Here is a 21,032-nt window from a genome sequence, read left to right on the forward strand (position 1 = left end):
AATGAGTTTTTAACAAAGACAACATCGCTACTTACCAAGATCCGCTTTGAGGCCGGATGGTAGAGTCTATATCCCTTGCTTTCTGAACTGTGTCCCATAAATTTAACTGCCTTATCATCGAACTTACTGCGTTGTTGCTTAGGCAGAGAGCATAAGCAAGACATCCAAAAACACGCAAATGAGCCACAGAAAGCTTCCTGCCATGCCAAGCTTCATAAGGAGTTTTAGATTGCAAGGCCTTGGTAGGACATTTGTTCACTCAACACATGGTTTACGCACATAGTTTCCTCTAACCAAAAACCATGAGGTAAATCTTGGGCTTTCACTATACATCGTGCCATCTCCATGAGAGACCTGTTCTTCCTCTCAGCCACACCATTTTGTTGAGGTGTGTATGGCACTGTACATTGCTGCCTTCTGCTTTTTCTAGCCATATATGCATGAAATTCCTTGAAAATATGCTCCCTCCCTTGATCTGAACGAAGGGTGCCAACTTTACATTCACATGCATTTTCAACCATGGATACGAAGTGCCTAAATCACATAAAAACCTCTGATTTTTGCTTTAGTGGATACACCCAGCTATATCTAGAGTAATTATCAATAAAAGTGACGAAGTAGAGATATCTCTCAATAGATGGTGTCCTCATAGGACCACATACATCACTATGTATAGCTGTAATTTCTTAATAGCTCTCACAGATCCATCCTTTGGAAATGATGCTCGATGCATTTTACCAAGAATACACCCCTCACATACATGTCTAGTTGGGGTCTCAAGAGTTGGCAACTTAGACACCATATCATGCTTTTGAAGTCGCAACAAACTACCATAATTCAGATGGCCAAATCGTGTATATGCCATAATTCTGCATCACTCATAGCACGAGTCATAGAGACCGAGCAAGCATTCTGCTGCAACTTCTCAAATACATCCATCTTGAATAGGCCATGAAACAAGGTACCTGAGGCAATGATAGACTAATCATCATTTCTATCTTGAACTGTACATCTGTCATCTGTCATCCACAAATTTCATCGTTAAGCTTGACAAGGCTAAGGCTGAAACTGACAGCAAGTTCTTCTTAATGCTTGGCACATATAAAACTTTAGAAAGAGTAAATGCGTCCCCATTTATAGCAGTGACCACAACTCTACCAACTGCTTTGATAGAATATGAGGAACCATTTGCACATGTGACGGTTCGTGCACTTGGGACAGATTCCAGAGATGAGAACAAATTTTTTTGTGGAGTAATGTGCTTACTAGCACCATTGTCAAAGTACCAAGAATCGGATTCTGTCCACTGACATGCATACATCATGAACAGAAGGGTCATAACTGCAATGTATTGTCCATGCCCAATCATCTTGAGCAAAACTTGCAGATTCCTTCTTCTCTGCACTTGGTGCAGATGCATCAGTCACAACCATGCCCGATTCTTTCTTTTTTTCTTCCTCTAGCCTTTTCTTGCACTCATTTATGTAGTGCCCTGGTTTCTTGCAATAGTGACACTAGTCCTTCTTTTTAGGCTTATCGGCTTCTTTCTCTGCATCTTTACCTGAGAATTCTAATTTTGGCTTATAGTCACCATGTGAAGAAGCTTTACCTTTGCCTTTTTGATTGGCAATAAAAGCTTGGTCACCAACTTGCATAACAGATATGTTTTTCCTAGACTACTCTTCTTACAAGAGTATTGAAATCAGCTTATCAAATGTAAGGGCATTTGAATTTTCCTTCATCATAAGTCTAAGAGTAGAGGCAAAACTCTGATAAGAATCCGGCAATGCATTGAGAACTGTGGGCACCAATGTACTATCAGGATATATCTTATTCATACTAGCAAGCTGCTCCTTAAAATCTTTGATCTTGGTCAAGAAGCTGTCCATTGAGTCTCCCTCATTCATGTGCTCAGACTCCAACTGTTTGTGTAGATATGCAACACATACTTCATTGCGCACCTGGTATAATGCAACAAGTGCATCCCATGCCTATTTTGAAGTCTTACATGACCGAATATAAGGAATAATGCTTCGTTTCACAGAAAGTGCAAGCAATGTATGTGCCTGTGTATCTCTTCCATCCCATCTCGTTTGAGTAGAACTGGGAGGTATTGGTGGTGCATGTGGAGGAGCCACATCTGTATCAGATTCTGCTGCAGGTGTACCTGCAGCACTTGTTGCACTGGTAGTTGTGAAATAGGATGAGTTTCACTACCGGTGACCACATTCCAAAGGCCTTTAGCAACCAGTACATGCCTCATCATATAGGACCACAATGGGTAGTTAGTCCCATCAAGTTTGTCCTCAGCAAACAACATGTTAAATACATCACTATTACCAGCCATGACTTTCTACCAAATGCAAAATCTTTCAACACACTGCAAGTACTCAGTATTCACTGAATGCAACCCTGGATGGCTGCCAACAACTGACTGAATCACCTGCAAAGTGTATGAAAAATAACACAGAGTACAGAATAGAGTGTTACTGACGAAAGTATAATGGTCGATGTTGTTGAAGACACTGTAGATGTTGCTGCACACCAAATCTTTGTCGCTACACAGCCCAAAAATCCAAAATCGACCAGAATCAATCCAAAATGATCTCTCTCCAGAACGTCTGCAGAAACCTTGAGATTTCCAAAACGTGCTCGAAACGCGTCCGAATCGCGCCGTGGACCCACTTCGTATACAACATACTACAGTATATACCTTCTTGTCCTAAGAGGGTATCTCAATCGGAGACATAAAAACAAGGTCGTGAGGAGGGAGGCAGACTACTAGATCAAGTGTCAAGGAAGCTAGCTTTGATACTAATTGTTGGAATTAGGGTTAGGGTTACAAAATGCACACACACAAGATAGAGAAGCTTGAGAGCACATAAACTCACTAGATTAAAATGAACAAATGTGTGCCAGATACAAAAGATAAGTACACACCCCAAAATGAGTAGATAAGAGGGTGTACATACGCACGGGGAAAAAAACCTCCTAGTGAAGGGGAAAAGGGCCCCGGTGGTCCTAAGTGTGTTCACACACATCACTACCATATAATGCTACAGTATCCATACATACATACATACATACATACATACATACATACATACATATATATATATATATATATATATATATATATATATATATATATATATATATATATATATATATATATATATATATATATATATTTACATACACATACATGCATACATGTATACATTCATGTGTGTGTGTGTGTGTGTCTAGAGAGTGGAGAGAAAACAAGAGGCGACGGCGGCGGTGGCTAGAGAGGAGAAAGCAGAAGCAAGCAAAAAAAGGGGGGTGCAGAGAAAAAACACAGAAAAGGGGAAAATGGTTTTTCCCGCGGCGCCCGGGGTGGGGGGGTGGGGGGGTGGGGGAAGGTAAGCAAATCACAGAGTCACAGCCCAATGAGTTGATAGCTGAAGTGGTAAAGGTGTTTATCTAGGACTTGGAGGTTCTGGGTTCAAAATCCCACAAGGTGCTTCCTCGGCGGCATTGCCTACGGGTGGATAAAAAGGCGCTTACGGGTGGTGAGAAACGGTAACTACAGGAGGATCTTGGGCCTAAGGCCAGTGGCTTACCATTCCATACTATGTCTAAAGCATACTGCCTCTATAAAAGCCAAATCCCATCACGTGATCTAATCACCTCTTTACCTAGGACGTATCACAGCTCACCTAAATCTTTCATTTCACACTTCTGGTTAAGAAGCATCTTCACCTCATGAATTTCGCTGTGCTGGGGAGGGGGGTGGTGTGGGGGTAATAGAACAAGGCTAGGAAAGCAAAATGGGGGAGGAAGGAAATGCACTGGGGGTGGGCCTAGGGGAGCAGGTGACAGAAAGGGGGAGAGGTGCAGGGACCAGGGGGGGAACGCGGGGTCGTGGTGTTGGGGTGGGTGGGTGGGTGGCAGGCTCTCAGCTCGTGGAGACTTCGCAGCTCCTATTGCAGGTGCCTGATATGTGCTCAAACCTCAAGAACCGTATATTGGACTCTGCTGCTCCCCCAAACCCCTAAAAAATATGGGTCGAGCTTGGAGAGAAGCTGAAATATTAAGATTTATCTTATGATTCCCAATGAGTTCAAGCGGTGGATCTGTGTTGTTTGTATGTTAATTAGTTGCTATGTTTCATTTGCACCTGTTGATGAACAGGTATCAGCAATCTTGTTTCAATCTAGGTATCAGCAAGCCTTAGAAAAAGTTAATGATTTTGTGTCCAATTTGGTTCTCTCTATGACCAGGGAACCATGCGCTATAGCAGAGTGCTGGCACTACCTTTAGTTATAAAGAAAAGCAGGACTTATGAGTGGCGGAGGTAGCCAATAAAACAAGGTGGGTGTGTGCTTACGTGGTTGTAGATTTAGGTGCTGACACGTTTTATTGGATACTGTGAAGGTTTCGAGGCTACAGGAACAGTTGCAAGCGGAGAGAGAACTGCGAGCCGCCTTAGAGATTGGGTTGACCATGTCGACTTCTCAGTTCCCCTTGACACACAATCTTGACTCGAAGGTCTTTCTACGGATATTGTCTACTTCATAAGCTTTTGTAGAAAACGAAGATGAAATATAAGGATTAAGCAATCAACAGCATTTAGGGTCACAAATTAGATGTTTTTGTTAAAACAATACTGCCGTTTTGTGATTAGATTAGACACGGGTTGAGTTTGAGGAGATAGCAGTTGCAGAAGCAGATGTAGCCAGACTAAAGCAAAGAGTAGCCGAGCTTCATACACAGTTAAGTCGTCAACGCCAGCAGCATGGAAGCCCAATGCCAGAGATACATGAGCGATATCAGCGAGTTAAGGAACTCCATAGCCAACAGTGAGTGATCTTAAATGTACTGCTTAGCACTAAAAATTGATTTAAATTTGCCAAATTTTTGAATATTATGCGGCCTGTAATTGAGTTGGTAGTTGATTGAACCTTGACCACGAGGTCTCGGGCTCAATCCCAGCTTGCTGCATCCGATGGACACCTCATACGACGGTTGTATTCCGCCGGTTGCGGCAGGCGTAGAGTCTTCCCCTAACCCTCAAAATAGGGAGTTGAAGCTTGGGGAGAGGCAGGAATTCTGACTAATTAGCAGGATCTCTAGCTTTTTTTTCTTCTTTTTTTTGGGGGGGGGGGTGGGGGGGGGGCGGGGGCGGGGGCGGCGGTTGCGGGACCATTGAAAAAATTCTCGTGTGGGTCTTTTATTCTGATTTGGTGAGTTAACTTGGCTACATTCTAAAAACTTGCATATAAGGCTTTTGTTTTTGCAAGATTCATGTCAATGGAGAGCACATATTGGGTTTAAATGACATTTACTTTATTAGCATTATGGAAGCATTTTGCCTTTTGTCTTAAGTAGCGAAGAAGGAAAATCATGTAGAATTCACTGTTTTGATGGGGCTACTATTGGACTTCTAATTGACTTAGTATTGTTGCTTTGTCATGAAGGAATGCTCTTCAACTGGAGCTTTGCTACCATGAAAGCCAGCGTAATAAGGAGGTATGCCCAAGTTGCTTGCTTCGTTGTGAGAAGTTCATGATGGATTCTCCATTTTGCATCTGATGTGCTTGTTTTTAAAGGTAGATTAGTTTTGTTAGCAACGATAGTATTACCTTCTCTTTGTAACACCTATGAACCACTGCCCTTAGTACCACCTGATCAGCTGATAAAATAGCAATCATTAGCCATTCTTCAACTGAACTGTTGACCTTAGGGCTGACCTGCTTAATTCGAGTAATAAACATTAATTCAAAATTCAAAAGCAATCAAACAACTCGCAATTTACACACCAACCCGTACTGGTATTATCTCAAGAAGTCATCACTTTCAACGGTGCTGGACATGCAAGCAGGAGCCTCAGCAAGTAGTAAAGCGCAAACTGTGCCTGTCAAATGACCTTTGGTACAGACACGACCTGCCCTTGTACATTTGCTTCCATGTGTTGCTGCTGCATGTTTGAAAGAAGACAAGACTGACCTCTTATAACCATGGTCGGTCTGCAGTAACCACTCTTTTGTGCACAGCCCCCCCTGTCAGCGCCTTACTTCCCTCGTCATCTCCCCTGTCCCTCTGCACTGCCCACACCTCCCCCCCCCCCCCCCCCCACACACACACACACCTTTTTGGACTGCTTCATCCCCCCTGTAGTCTTGTCCTCTGCCCCCCTTTACCTTTGTGCTCCTCCTTCCCCCCTCTTTTTGTTTGGTGTGCCTCTTCTTTCTTAGCTGCCCCTGGACATGGCTTGTTCTTCACCAGCAATTTCTGTCTCCCCTGCTTCGGACAACTCCATGGGAGCCACCCCATGTACCCCATCCCCATCCAAGACGGCCCTCAAATGTCGTTTTCCAGAAGCAGACCTGTGCTCTTATCTACTTCAGTGGCTTGTATGGAAGCCTTCGGTTGAAAGATAGTTGGCAGCAGGCCCTCAGGAAAACAAACTTGAGACCTTGTGCAAGGTGCTCTGGTCGGTGAGTGGAGATGGATTACCAATGTTCAATTTCTCGCGAACAATACACCAGGGTTGAGTTTGACTTCATGACCCTGATGGAGAAAGTCTTGCATCGAGTCCCATGAATTAATTAATGTAATAGAAATAAAGGAGTAGGGAGATTCAGAGGTCTCAGGATGGTAGAGAGCGCAGAAGAGGACTCTGTATCAGGAGTAGAGAGAGACGGAGATCTCTAGAAGGAAATTAGAGGAGTGGAGAGAACGCAGCAGAGTCTGCAGCAATGTAATCATCTATCTTTATTATGATAAATGGCCAGAGGGCCTTGAAAAATCATCTCTCCTCCGCCATCTGTTTGTGTGTGTGTGTATATCTTCCATTTTGTCTGAGTGCACCATGATGTGCTGTGTGAGAGTTTGCAACTGTGTGTGTGCGCGCCTTAAATTGAGAGAGATGCTTGATCTTGGGAGTGGGTTGTAGCACATACAGTCAAGTGTGTGTGCTCTGTGGGGCTCAATTGATTGAAGAGCCGGGCTCTGTGGGTCGGTGAGCGGAGATGGATTACCAATGTTCAATTTCTCGGGAACAATACACCAGGGTTGAGTTTGACTTCATGGCCTTGATGGAGAAAGTCCTGCATTGAGTCCCATGAATTAATTAATGTAATAGAAATAAAGGAGTAGGGAGATTCAGAGGTCTGAGGATGGTAGAGAGCGCAGCAGAGGAATCTGTATCGGGAGTAGAGAGAGACGGAGATCTCTACAAGGCAATTAGAGGAGTGGAGAGAACGCAGCAGAGGCTACAGCAACGTAATCATCTACCATTTATTATGATAAATGGCCAGAGGGCCTTGAAAAATCGTCTCTCCTCTGCCATCTGTGTGTGTGTGTGTATCTTCCATTGTGTCTGAGTGCGCCATGATGTGCTGTGTGAGAGCTTGCAACTCTGTATGTGTGGCTTAAATTGGAGTTGTAGCACATGCAGTCAAGTGTGTGTGCGTGTGCGTGCTCTGTGGGGCTTGACTGGTTGAAGAGCCGGGCAGCAGAGAAGAACGCCAGCCTGGAGTGCGCGAAGCATTGAGAGAGGAGCATCGTGGTCAGGATGGTGATCATCATGGCATTTGTGCAGTCGTGAAGAAGCCGGGTGCTTTGGAAGGTGTGGTGCTGAGACCGAGTGTGCGACGATTCTGAAGGGGCACTACAGGTCATCAACGTGAAGAGCTCAAAGGTTGTGAGTTTTCAAATGATAAAGAAAAGATCACTTTATGGACATTGTATGTTTTTAGTAGTAGAGTGCTTTTCCATAAAGTATGTACTTTTATCCTTAGCAGCCCAACAGGGCAAGATGCTGACTTGGCAGGGATGAGTCAGCATGTCTTATTTAACCCCCTTTTTGATGAGCAGCAGCTAAGACAGCCTCTTGGTGGCAGACCAAGCACCTCACTTCCCTCCTTGGAACCTTCAAGATGATCACTTGGGGAAACTGTTGCATGGGCCACAGAGCCATGGTCTGGCATTCCTTCAGAGGAGATGGCTGAGAGGGCCTCGTGAACTAGCTCGCTGTTTTCGGATCACTGCCACCATAGTTACCGTAGTCCGAGTGGTACCTTGGACCCCTGAGACCCACACAGACCAACCGTGGACCTTATTGACAGCATCGAAGCTTGGCACATGTGGCAAGTGCAGCGAGGTTATTGAGGACACGGTCACAGTGCTGGCGAAGACCATCCGCTCTATCTGGATGGACCTCATCAACACGCTTCAGGGTAGGCTGAAGCGTTTCACCTGTTGAAGTGTTCCGCAGGTAACTTGGAACCGATACAGTAGCACTGGGCTGCTGTTTCTGGCATGAGGTGATGATGAAGTTGTTTGGCAACATAAACCTCCAGTGCACGCCCCTGGTCAACTATGGAGGGAGCCACCTCGACCTTTTGCTACATTGTATCCCTTATCTCATGAGAGCGTCGTAGTCAGCGCGTGTACATTTCTTTTTGTACTAATAGAAGGATCTTTGCTTGGAAAAAAATTGTTGAGAGTAGCTGTGCCGCAAAATATAAAGCTGATCTACCTCACTTAGCTACAGCCAGATTCTTTGGAATGATGGAATCTGGATTCTGAACCATGCACCTCTTCTAATCCAAAACAGAAGTGCTTTTTAATCCAAGAGTTGATTGACAAGTTTTACTTTTGTAACATGAAACAAAATTATGCGTAGATGAAAGGATCCTGTGACACAAAGTCTCACACCGCCTTCTGTATCCTGAGTTTTGTGAATCTTTAGCAATCCGCCTTATCACTCCAAACTTTACGAGGTTGAGAGAGAGAGAGAGAGAGAGATCTGTACACAGTATGGGGTCCCAATTACCCACTAAAGGGCCTCCTCCTATTGCTAGAGTATTTACTTTATTACCTTGAAGAGATTGGCTGACTGTGGACTGAGGAAGACCCGAATGCAAGACCTCCGAAAGACTAAACGATGGGGCTGACTGCACACTGCTGTAGAAGCACCAAAAAGGACCTGATTCGAAGCCGATGCAGGTTTGTAGGAGGGCTGCAAACTGAGGCTAAGAGAAGGGGGCTGGTTTGGGACTGTCGTAAGGCTGTGAGGGGCTGATTATGCATGAGATAGATGGCTGGTTATGCAAGCTGATGCTGCATTTTCTTCACCAAAAGCAACCAGCAAAGGGGCTGAGAAAGGCTGTAAATCTGGGCTGAGATCTAAGCTCCTCGTTCCACGATGAAGGGCTGTGTTTTCTGCAAGAGAAGGGATGATGAATGTGGCTGCGTTTTCTGCAAGAGAGGAGCAGAGAGAGAGAGCGAGAGAGAGAGAGGTGATTTCAGCATGGGAGATGATCTATGCAAGAATGAACAAGCGCTTCATATATATAGGCAAAAGGGACTTGTCGGTTGTTATGAGCAGGTTGGCTGGCCCCTTTTTACACCCGACTTGGAATATATGCTTTATGTGCTTGTTTATATGCTTTTTATGCTGCCGACTGGTCCATAAGGCAGCCGATTGGATCTAGAGGGTGCAAAGTGGCTAAAGGCTATGCAATGCAATGGTAATCAATGCTAGGCAATGGATTGAATGCTTGGCAATGATTTATATGCTTATGCATTGAATGCTTGGCAATGATTTATATGCTTATGCAAAAGTTAAAATGCTAAGGAAAGGCTACATGCACATGATGCTGTGCAAAATGCATACCATGACCTGATGCAAACCCTAAGGCTTCTAGACTGACTTCTACATGCATGAATGAATCTCTTCAAGTGGTTTAAGGGACAGGACTGATTGGACTGAGCCGCTATGGTTGAGGAAAGACCCACGTAGCTCGTGCTTGACATGTCCCGGATTGGGGCCTACAATGGGGCCACGGCATACGACAAAATCATATCCTAAAAAGGGTTCCTATTGATGCACTGATGATGAGCCAACTTGTCACTATGCACTACAGTGCAGAGTGCATGTGACAACTTTAGTATAGCATTCAAGGAACACGAGCACATTCTGTTTCTTCTGGAGTCAATCTTAACTACTAGATGGTCGGAGAGAGAGAAAGCTCTCTGGTATTGCTCAATCATGGTTTCGCATGGCTTTTTGGTGTCTTTCATAAGGTAGGGTTTGGAGAGAAGGGAAATTTTGAAAATTACACAAATTTTTGAACAGTTGATATTGTGCTTATTCTTTCTATCTTTAGCGGTGCATTTACCCTATCAACTACTTATTTGTTGTACTAATTCTTTTTATTTGCTACTTCCCTTAGTGCTAGGCTTCATTATGGCTGAGTCTGCCCTACATCTCTGGAGGTTTGACAGAAACTCAGTACGAAGGGCTTTGTGTGAATATATGCTATTATGTGTGTGTGTGTGTGGAGTGCGTGTGTGAGAGCTTAGCTTGATACAGAGATCTACACCCACTATTGGGCATTGATGACATTAGTGGGGATGTCGTAGTATCTAGTCCATACTATGCATAATGGAGTTGATAGTTATATAGTCTTGTGAGTTGACTACCATGAGTATATAACAAGCATGTTCCTAAAAGGTGAATTTGGGCATGCTCCTGGATTCATCTAGGTATATAGTTCGAACGGGAGTTTTCCTTGGTTTCTGATGGCTGGGAGTGCCCATTAGCTGTAATGTGCTGCGAAGTACCTAGTTGTATTTCGAGATATCTTCCCCATGAATGGCACATGCTGATCGATTAACTTTAATTATGTGGTGCAAAGTGCAAGTAACCAGCAAATGATTTTTCCTCTGATGAATATTACTGCTTGTTAAATTGCCCTTTTTGCGGGTAGACAAGCCTACTTTCCCATCTCCAATATTCTTCCTACGTGCCAGATAACTTTTCTGTTGTGACTTTACAGGTTCAGAACAGACATGATCATGCATCTGCCTTGGAGCAGATGGTGACACAACAGCGGAATGCTTTAGAGGAGGCCAAGGTTCTTTTTATTTTTTTTCCGGATCTGCATTAGGAGTTTATCTACAATACAAAAATCCGTTTTTTTGGCATACAGGAGGCTCTGAAAGCCGAGAGAGCAAGAGGTATGAATTTGCGGAGGCAGGCTGCTCAACAAGACTTGACCGCTGGTAGTGACTGGACAAATCACGGCCTCCAGCTGCACCCCTAGCAGGTGGGAAGCAGTTTGCATGGAGGCGGAGGCATGAGACATCAAGCAAATCTGATTCTGGACGAGCAGAAGTGATGCCTTCTTGCACAAGTGATGTTCCCTTGAGTGAGGAGGTGCAGAGTGTGAAGAGAAACTTCACAGATGTAGAGGTATCCGTTGTTATACCTCCTTGTTCTTACTTTCATGATGATCAATCAGGGGTGCTGATACAAGCTTTTCATGCATGGCAGATGTCAAACACAGCTGCTATGTATCAACGTCAAGAAGTTGCATCATCCGCTCTCACGGAGCTCACAACAAGGCTCGACTTCTTCAAAGAAAGGCGATCCCAATTGGTGGAACAGCTTCAGAATCTAGATTCAAGTTTCACTCCCCGTCTTGTGACTGGCCATGATTTAACGTATTCATCACCGCCATGGACACGCCCGACATGATGTATGCCTACTTTGGTCTATACATTCAACATGGTCCTGTTTTTTTTTCTTCCATATCTTTTCAGGTCATAGGCATTGTGCACTGTTCCTATTCTGTAGAATGGAACAGAACCCAATGTATAAAATGTGCGATGAATTGATTATAGTAAACAGATGCCATAATCTAAGAGGGCAAATTCCCTTTGTTTATCAGTAGTCCAGCTCGATATTTCGAAAAGGACTCAAACTGGCCTTGTAACAAACAAAGCTTTTCAAATTTTAAGCAATGGAAAATTCTTTTTATGGACTGGATGGAGAGTCCTTTATGAGTGAACAAGAAGAATTTTATTATAAGGAGCCTGCCTCTGTAAAAAAGAGAGAGAGAGAGAGAGAGAGAGAGAGTGGAGAGTACATAAAACAATGTAAACAATACCTATACTTTATAAGCAATAAATGCTAATAAAAACATATCTATACCAAATCCTTTTTTTTTAAAAGATTGCAGAAACAAATCTTAACTCTTGGATCATTTGATGATTCACTTTCTACCGTAAACAAATAATAAATGCTAATTAAAATATATCAACTCCAAATCCATTTTTTTTCAAAAATAAAGGTTGTAAGATAATCCTTTGCCTTTCGATGGCACGATCATTGCTCCACCAAACAATTTTCAGCCATTGTGTAATGTTTTGCGTAAGGCAAGACCAAAAAGGAGCATAAAAAAACTATGAAGTCCTAGCATTTGTCTACTATGCCACTATGATATGCAAAGTTTATGATATTATGAGATTGGGGGTCAAGCTATTGGTGAGGAGAGAGAGATTGTATTAACGGCTAATGCGTTATCTTGGATCTTGTTGTGTCATTTGATGTCACAGTCAATAGAGGGAAGGGAAGTGGGGGGTGAATATGTGATAGATGTTTGTGTGGTGTCTTGCATCATCTCGATCTTGGCCTACTGCCTTTGTAGTAGGTATAAACCCAATTATCTTTGATCTCAAAGGCCTAAACACCTCTCTTCAAAGACAGTGGAAGCATCCTCGTATCTGATAGTAGATTGGGCATCAAACATGTAGCACTCCATTCATTTGTCTTCCCAGTGCTTCATAATCTGTAGATCTATCTTTCCGAAGGGATGCCTTGTGCATGTGTCAATTTGAAGGCTATGTGAAGATGAGAATTACACATCCTAGTATAATATCAGGCATGTCTGGGATCCGTCCATCTTTGAGCCACTTCAACTAGCCAAGCCATCGCTAGGGAGCTTGTCCACCAAGAGGTCGCTTCGACGTTTCTCACCTAGGCGTACCGAGAGCACACCTACATTCGACTAAGAGGGGTCAAGGTCTCGGGCGATTGCCTCCGTATGGCGCACCCCGTGGATGGCAACCACAAGGCAAAAATCCGACATTTGTGGTACCTTCATAGGCCATTGTGCCACAACAACACCAGTTACAAACAATTTATAAAACAATTGAAAGCATACTTCAAGTAAACGCATCAAGAGAAAAATTAAAAACTAAAAAAACTAAACAACTGGTGAGTAAACCGCTGCAAGCTAGACAAGACAAGTCCATCTTTCTAGTTGGGCTTCTACCATGCATCACATGGTCCGATCCAGTCTCCGGGGTCTCTTCCATTCAAGGATTTGACGAGTTTATACTTACTTGATTCCAAGGTCATCATCCAAGATGCCTATTGATACCAGCTCTAAGACCCCTACCCTTCCCTAACTAATGCTCCTACTACCTTTAATCGCTTGATGCAAGAGATCTTTAGAGAACACATGGATGACTTGGTCCTTGTCTTCTTTGATGATTTTTTTTGGTTTTGTCTGCTCTAATAATAAAAAGCATGTGCAAAAAGTCTTAGAGATTCTCAAGAAACATAAACTCTTTCCTAGGAAAAGTGATTGTACCTGGGATTCATTGTTTCCAAGGATGGGTTATCAACAGAGCTGACCCATCCAAGGTGCAAACCATGGTAGATTGGCTATACCCAGATCACATGGCTTACCTAGAGGATTGTAAGTGACAGAGATGCTAAGTTCACATCCAGATTTTGGATAGCGTTCTTTGAAGCAGTATGTACTACTTTGGACCTTAGTATTGCTTATCATCCAAAAACAAACAACCAAACAAAAAGGGCGAATCAAGTGATTGAAGATATTCTCCTCCAATCTTGTTGTGGCCAAGAACCTTGCACATAGATGAATTACTTATATCTATTTGAATTTACCTATAATGCTTTTTTGTTTATCATCATAGTATTGGGATGAGTCCATTTAAGGCACTTTATGGACATGATTGCCTAACACCCTTGAATTGTCAAATCCAATGATTAAAGTTCAGGTATCTGAGAAAAATTATAGATGAGATGGCTCATTAGATTCAGTCCTTTTTGAAAGATATCAAGGATGCCCACCAAGATAAGCAAAAGTAGTATGTCATTCCAAAGAGAACACATCGCGAGTTTGAAAAGGGTGACATGGTATTTCTTCGAGTACAACCCAAGAGAAGTTCTATCTCCTTGGGAAAATATAAGAAGTTGTCACCAAGATATTGTGGACAATATGTGATTACAAGGAAGGAGGTTAAGCTTATGAACTTTTGCTTCCACCATATCCTCAAATCCACAATGCGTTTCATATTAGCTTACTTAAGAAAAATGTGCTAGATTCCAATCACATTCTTGATGACGAGAAGGTTGCCTTTCCAGCCCAAGGTCAGATGCAGTTGTAACCAAAAATCATCTTGGATATTCAAGAGAAGGCTCTCGTGAATAGAGACTTGAGGAGAATATTTGGTCAAATGGAAATTCTATCTAGTTGGGGATGCTACTTGGGAAAAAGAATCAAAGTTGAAGGATTATTCCCAACTTGTGAGATAAGGACATCTCGATTCTTCAAGGAGGGAAAATGCAAGATTCTTCCCCAAAGACACCTTAGATGTGTAAGCATATGTGTAAATAATCATCCTTTTTAGTTGAACTTTTTAGAGAGAGAAAATAAGCTTCAAAAGAGAGAGAGAGAGAGAGAGAGAGAGAGGGTAGGTTGGGTAATAGAATCAAAGAGAATTGTTGATTTTTAAGTATCTTTTAACCTAGTTCTTTGGTTTGATCATCCCTAGCTCTTGATATCCAAAATGGCTTGTGCATAGCCAAACCCAAGGTAGAGGTCTTGATCCAGGGCGACCACTAAAGTTTCTAGAAACGCACCAGGGAGAAGGTCTCCAAGACATCATCTATAGGTTGTCAAAGCCAGATACTCAGTCCTCTCTACACACTCAAGTCATCGTCTATGGGTTGTTGATAGCCAGACAGTCAGCCCTCTCTACACATTCAAATACACCAAATTATATGTTTGGAGCACTAGTCCACCTGCCCATATTTGGAGAGTCCTTTATGAGTGAACAAGAAGAATTTTATTATAAGGAGCCTGCCTCTGTAAAAGAGAGAGAGAGAGAGAGAGAGAGAGAGAGAGAGAGAGAGAGAGTGGAGAGTACATAAAACAATGTAAACAATAACTATACTTTATAAGCAATAAATGCTAATAAAAACATATCTATACCAAATCCATTTTTTTTAAAAGACTGCAGAAACAAATCTTCACTCTTGGATCATTTGATGATTGACTTTCTACCGTAAACAAATAATAAATGCTAATTAAAATATATCAACTCCAAATCCATTTTTTTTTTCAAAAATAAAGGTTGTAAGATAATCCTTTGCCTTTCGATGGCACGATGATTGCTCCACCAAACAATTTTCTGCCATTGTGTAATGTTTTGCGTAAGGCAAGACCAAAAAGGAGCATAAAAAAGCTATGAAGTCCTAGTATTCGTCTACTATGCCACTATGATATGCAACATTTATGATATTATGAGATTGGGGGTCAAGCTATTGGTGAGGAGTGAGAGATTGTATTAGCGGCTAGAGAGAGATTGTATTAGAGGGGAACGGGTATTTGGATTTCTCAAGGGATTGTGCAATCTTTGGTGCAAATGTTGGTGGTGGTCTCTAATGCCTTATTTTGGATCTTGTTGTGTCATTTGATGTCACAGTCAATAGAGGGAAGGGAAGTGGGGGGTGAATATGTGATAGATGTTTTTGTGGTGTCTTGCATCATCTCGATCTTGGCCTACTGTCTTTGTAGTAGGTATAAACCCAATTATCTTTGATCTCAAAGGCCTAAACACCTCTCTTCAAAGATAGTGGAAGCATCCTCGTATCTCATAGTAGATTGGGCATCGAAACATGTAGCACTCCATTCATTTGTCTTCCTAGTGCTTCATAATCTGTAGATCTATCTTTCTGAAGGGATGCCTTGTGCATGTGTCAATTTGAAGGCTATGTGAAGATGAGAATTACACATCCTAGTATAATATCAGGCATGTCTGGGATCTGTCCATCTTTGAGCCACTTCAACTAGCCAAGCCATCGCTAGGGAGCTTGTCCACCAAGAGGTCGCTTCGACGTTTCTAACCTAGGCGTACTGAGAGCACACCCACACTCCTCAATTTCCCAAGATGTTCCAAGCAGCACAGAAAAACGCTAAAGAATATGATGAATAATAATATGACCCACTCTTTAATATGGATAAGAGCTCCACCTGCTCAATAGATCCGATGCAACTATTAGTGCCAGAACAGCACCTCGCTTCCCGCGGATGGTAACCACAAGGCAGAAATCCAACATTTGTGGTACCCTCGTAGGCCATTGTGCCACAACAACACCAGTTACAAACAATTTATAAAACAATTGAAAGCATACTTCAAGCAAACACATCAAGAGAAAAATTAAAAACTAAAAAAACCAAACAACTGGTGAGTAAACTGCTGCAAGCTAGACAAGACAAGTCCATCTTTCTAGTTGGGCTTCTACCATGCATCACATGGTCTGATCCAGTCTCCGGGGTCTCTTCCATTCAAGGATTTGACGAGTTTATACTTACTTGATTCCAAGGTCATCATCCAAGATGCCTATTGATACCAGCTCTAAGACCCCTACCCTTCCCTAACTAATGCTCCTACTACCTTTAATCGCTTGATGCAAGAGATCTTTAGAGAACACATGGATGACTTGGTCCTTGTCTTCTTTGATGATTTTTTTTTGGTTTTGTCCAAAAATGCTGCTCTAATAATAAAAAGCATGTGCACAAAGTCTTAGAGATTCTCAAGAAACATAAACTCTTTACTAGGAAAAGTGATTGTACCTGGGATTTATTGTTTCCAAGGATGGGTTATCAGCTGACCCATCCAAGGTGCAAACCATGGTAGATTAGCTATACCCAGATCACATGGCTTACCTAGAGGATTGTGACAGAGATGCTAAGTTCACATCCAGATTTTGGATAGCGTTCTTTGAAGCAGTATGTACTACTTTGGACCTTAGTATTGCTTATCATCCAGAAACAAACAACCAAACAAAAAGGGCGAATCAAGTGATTGAAGATATTCTCCTCCAATATTGTTGTGGCCAAGAACCTTGCACATAGATTAATTACTTATATCTATTTGAATTTACCTATAATGCTTTTTTTTTATCATCACAGTATTGGGATGAGTCCAGTTAAGGCACTTTATCGACATGATTGCCTAACACCCTTGAATTGGTCAAATCCAATGATTAAAGTTCAGGTATCTGAGAAAAATTATAGATGAGATGGATCATTAGATTCAGTCCTTTTTGAAAGATATCAAGGATGCCCACCAAGATAAGCAAAAGTAGTATGTCGTTCCAAAGAGAACACATCGCGAGTTTGAAGAGGGTGACATGGTATTTCTTCGAGTACAACCCAAGAGAAGTTCTATCTCCTTGGGAAAATATAAGAAGTTGTCACCAAGATATTGTGGACAATATGTGATTACAAGGAAGGAGGTTAAGCTTATGAACTTTTGCTTCCACCATATCTTCAAATCCACAATGCGTTTCATATTAGCTTACTTAAGAAAAATGTGCTAGATTCCAATCACATTCTTGATGACGAGAAGGTTGCCTTTTCAGCCCAAGGTCAGATGGAGTTGTAACCAAAAATCATCTTGGATATTCAAGAGAAGGCTCTCGTGAATAGAGTCTTGAGGAGAATATTTGGTCAAATGGAAATTCTATCTAGTTGGGGATGCTACTTGGGAAAAAGAATCAAAGTTGAAGGATTATTCCCAACTTGTGAGATAAGGACATCTCGATTCTTCAAGGAGGGAAAATGCAAGATTCCTCCCCAAAGACACCTCAGATGTGTGTGTAAATAATCATCCTTTTTAGTTGAACTTTTTAGAGAGAGAAAATAAGCTGAGAGAGAGAGAGAGAGAGAGAGAGAGAGGGTAGGTTGGGTAATAGAATCAAAGAGAATTGTTGATTTTTAAGTATTTTTTAACCTAGTTCTTTGGTTTGATCATCCCTAGCTCTTGATTTCCAAAATGGCTTGTCCATAGCCAACAAACCCAAGGTAGAGGTCTTGATCCAGGACGACCACTAAAGTTTCTAGAAACGTACCAGGGAGAAGGTCTCCAAGACATCATCTATAGGTTGTCAAAGCCAGATACTCAGTCCTCTCTACACACTCAAGTCATCGTCTATGGGTTGTTGATAGCCAGACAGTCAGTCCTCTCTACACATTCAAATACACCAAATTATATGTTTGGTCCATCCGGCACTAGTCCACCTGCCCATATTTGGTCTCCAAGTCATCATCTACAGGCTGTTGATGCCACCAGACAATCGGTCCTCCAATAGGTGATTATCATCCAACAACTACTTCTAGATTAGGTGATTGAATTCACAATAGTCCTTCCACCCAATTGGAGCATTTCATGTGACCATAAGATGAGATCTTTCTTCTCACATTATATCCAGCCACATAAAAATACTAGTCCATGGAGTCAGTATTGTCTCTCCCAAAATTTTTCCTTCACCTTTAAAACGAGCCTTGTGGAGAGCCTCCTTGATCTCATTATCTAGGGATTCCATGGAGGATTTAGCATTGTGATAGGGACCATGGGGCATCAGGATTTAGCACTGTGATAAGGACCATGGGGCATCTTCTCTTACCAGAGAAAATATTTTTTTTAAATTTTAGAAAATAGTTTATATATTAAAATTCAAGGTCAATGAATAATCTCTCTCTGAAAACATAATCTTATCCTAGACAAAGAAACAAGTCTTTATTTAATTGTGGATGCATGCGGTGAATGCTTGTATTCATTGCACTGGTGTTTGTTAGGGTTTTAATTCAATCCTTGGTAGTGATGAGTAGGTTTTACCTTGTTAAAAGATTTGATTATAGTCACCACTCTAGGAAAATAGATATGCCATCACATTCATTGATGACTACACAAGGTATACATGGGTTTATTTTTTTGAAACAAAAATCTTAGTGTAGTATTTTGGTCTTGCTAGTCGATCCACACATGGTGATTTTCTTGTTGACTTATGTGGCTATCTTGACACGGATGGTTCAACATTGTTCGCTTGGGATGATGTGCGTGGAGACTTGAGCAAGTGCCCTACACTCGTGAGAGTAGCGATGATCATGTCCCTCCGGATGTGGACTATTCAGATGATGATGATATATCACACCCACATATTTATGATGATGTATCACACCCACATACACATGATGCTATTGATGTATCGCAGACATACATACACATGATGATATTTATGTATCGCACACAGATACACATATGATGATAGTGATACATGTGCACATGATGCCACTGACACATATGCACATGATTATGATATATATGATAGTGATGTGTGTGAGTCTGATCATGTGGACATGATCTGGAGGGTAAGGTTGGCAGTGAGCATTATGGTTTGATGATATGCCTTTGTCTACCTACCTTCCAGCGGATCATAGAGATAGTGATGCATTATACTATAATGGGGATTAGCTTTTGATTAGTGATGCATCCATTGGCACATTTAAGATTGGGGATGATGATACTTTACATGATGATGAGCATACGATAGTGGATGAGGAGCATAGACCTGAGTTCCTAGTGCTAGATAAGTCAGGCTACTCTTTTAGGTCTTCTATTCACGGGGATATCTATGATTCTATCTTTACTCCTGGCTCTCATAGCATACCTGGCAGCATTCACTTGGGTTTAGTGCATATATTTGGGCAGTCAGGCATTGCACATGAGCATAGCGATGACTTTGTTAAGGTGTAACCTCGTAGGAGAGAGGATTATGCTTATGGATCTAGAGAGCTTTTCATTTTATCTGGACATCCACCTAGATCCTTTGTTATTTTGGAGATAGATATATCTTGGGATCTAGGCCATATAGGGGCATCATGGATTGGTATAGATCATTCCTATAGGGGTGACCTTGGTGATATTTGGAGATTCTGAGGATGGTGACTCTACTTACCTTTCATGTGTAGACACTCTATCTGTCTCCAATGAACAATGAGGTCTACGGTGATCCTATTGATTATGCTTCTACCTTGGTAGATCACGCACACATAGAGGATATTGCACTTAAGGATGTAGTGCATGGTTTGAATCATGCTTCTACTCACATTGACGCAATGGATCATGCATTCAATTGTCTGAGTGGTGCTTTAGTGGATGACGACATTGGTTCCCACTTGATCCTACACAATGCCGACTTCAAGCTATGTTCTTTTGGCTCCCACGGGTGTCGGCATGAACCTATATTCTTTGGGGCCGGGACCTTTTCCTATGGGTGCATTCTATGCCACTTTGGGCACATGGTTTCCAACTATGTGACACATTACTTTGATGCACCTATAGCACATCTTGGTCATGGCATACACGATGGTTCTTCTACGCCACAACCATTCCACATTTCTGCTAGGAGTGTTAATTCCACTTGGTAGGTCTTTCAGACTTCCAATTCACATTGTGGTCATGTGGATGGGCTTACAAGCTTTCCCTTCGACCCTGGAGCTACCACAACATCAATTTTAAGGATCCCTGATGTGTACCTTACCTATCCATTTAATCCTGGAAGGTACACGACTAGCTTCACCATCGACGGTGGTTCCTTCGCCTCTCCATTCATACCGGATTGTCACGAAACCGCTGTCTTGGATTCAGAGCGCCTTGGATTTCTCTTCAATCCAGGTAGGAGCTTGTCTAGCCTCATCATTGACGGGAGTCCATTGACCTTTCCATTTGATCTAGGAATTGTCGGAAATCACCTTTTGATGGTGCGGTGACATTACTTCACATTTGACCCAAGTGGCCGCACATTCGTGGGGTGAGGGGAGATACAACCTACCCTTTCGACTTGGGTGGCACAAGATCTGTCCTTGATTGTGTGACTCTTTGGCTTTTCATTCGATCTGGGATACCTCTACATTGTCTATGTCAACGCGATCTTCATTTCCACACTTGGATGTATACGGACTATATCTTCGGTTTTTTGGCTTTTGTATAGAGCCTCTTGTATGTGTCTTTTCATGCACGACCACCCTTTGATTTCGAGGATGAAATCATGTTATGAGGGGATGGTTTGTAACAAAATATTTTTCATGCACGAC

The 21,032-nt window shown here is 42.2% G+C and overlaps 1 protein-coding gene across 1 annotated transcript in view; it reads left to right on the top strand.

Moving 5' to 3' along the window:
• The window catches only part of LOC147623967 (rho GTPase-activating protein 7-like), a 104,107-nt gene extending 92,527 nt beyond the window's left edge, over nt 1-11,580 (top strand). The window contains exons 18-24 of the mRNA XM_086820836.1: nt 4,420-4,533; nt 4,675-4,844; nt 5,463-5,514; nt 10,833-10,910; nt 10,986-11,058; nt 11,103-11,248; nt 11,330-11,580. Of these exons, the coding sequence (XP_086676962.1) occupies nt 4,420-4,533; nt 4,675-4,844; nt 5,463-5,514; nt 10,833-10,910; nt 10,986-11,058; nt 11,103-11,248; nt 11,330-11,533 (837 nt within the window). The 3' untranslated portion in view covers nt 11,534-11,580. The remainder of the gene's footprint in view (nt 1-4,419; nt 4,534-4,674; nt 4,845-5,462; nt 5,515-10,832; nt 10,911-10,985; nt 11,059-11,102; nt 11,249-11,329) is intronic.
• The last annotated feature ends 9,452 nt before the right edge of the window (nt 11,581-21,032 follow it).

This window comes from Cibotium barometz, chromosome 26 (assembly GCF_041138505.1).
Source record: "Cibotium barometz isolate CiBa-2024 chromosome 26, ASM4113850v1, whole genome shotgun sequence".
In the NCBI taxonomy this organism is placed as follows: Eukaryota; Viridiplantae; Streptophyta; class Polypodiopsida; order Cyatheales; family Cibotiaceae; genus Cibotium; species Cibotium barometz.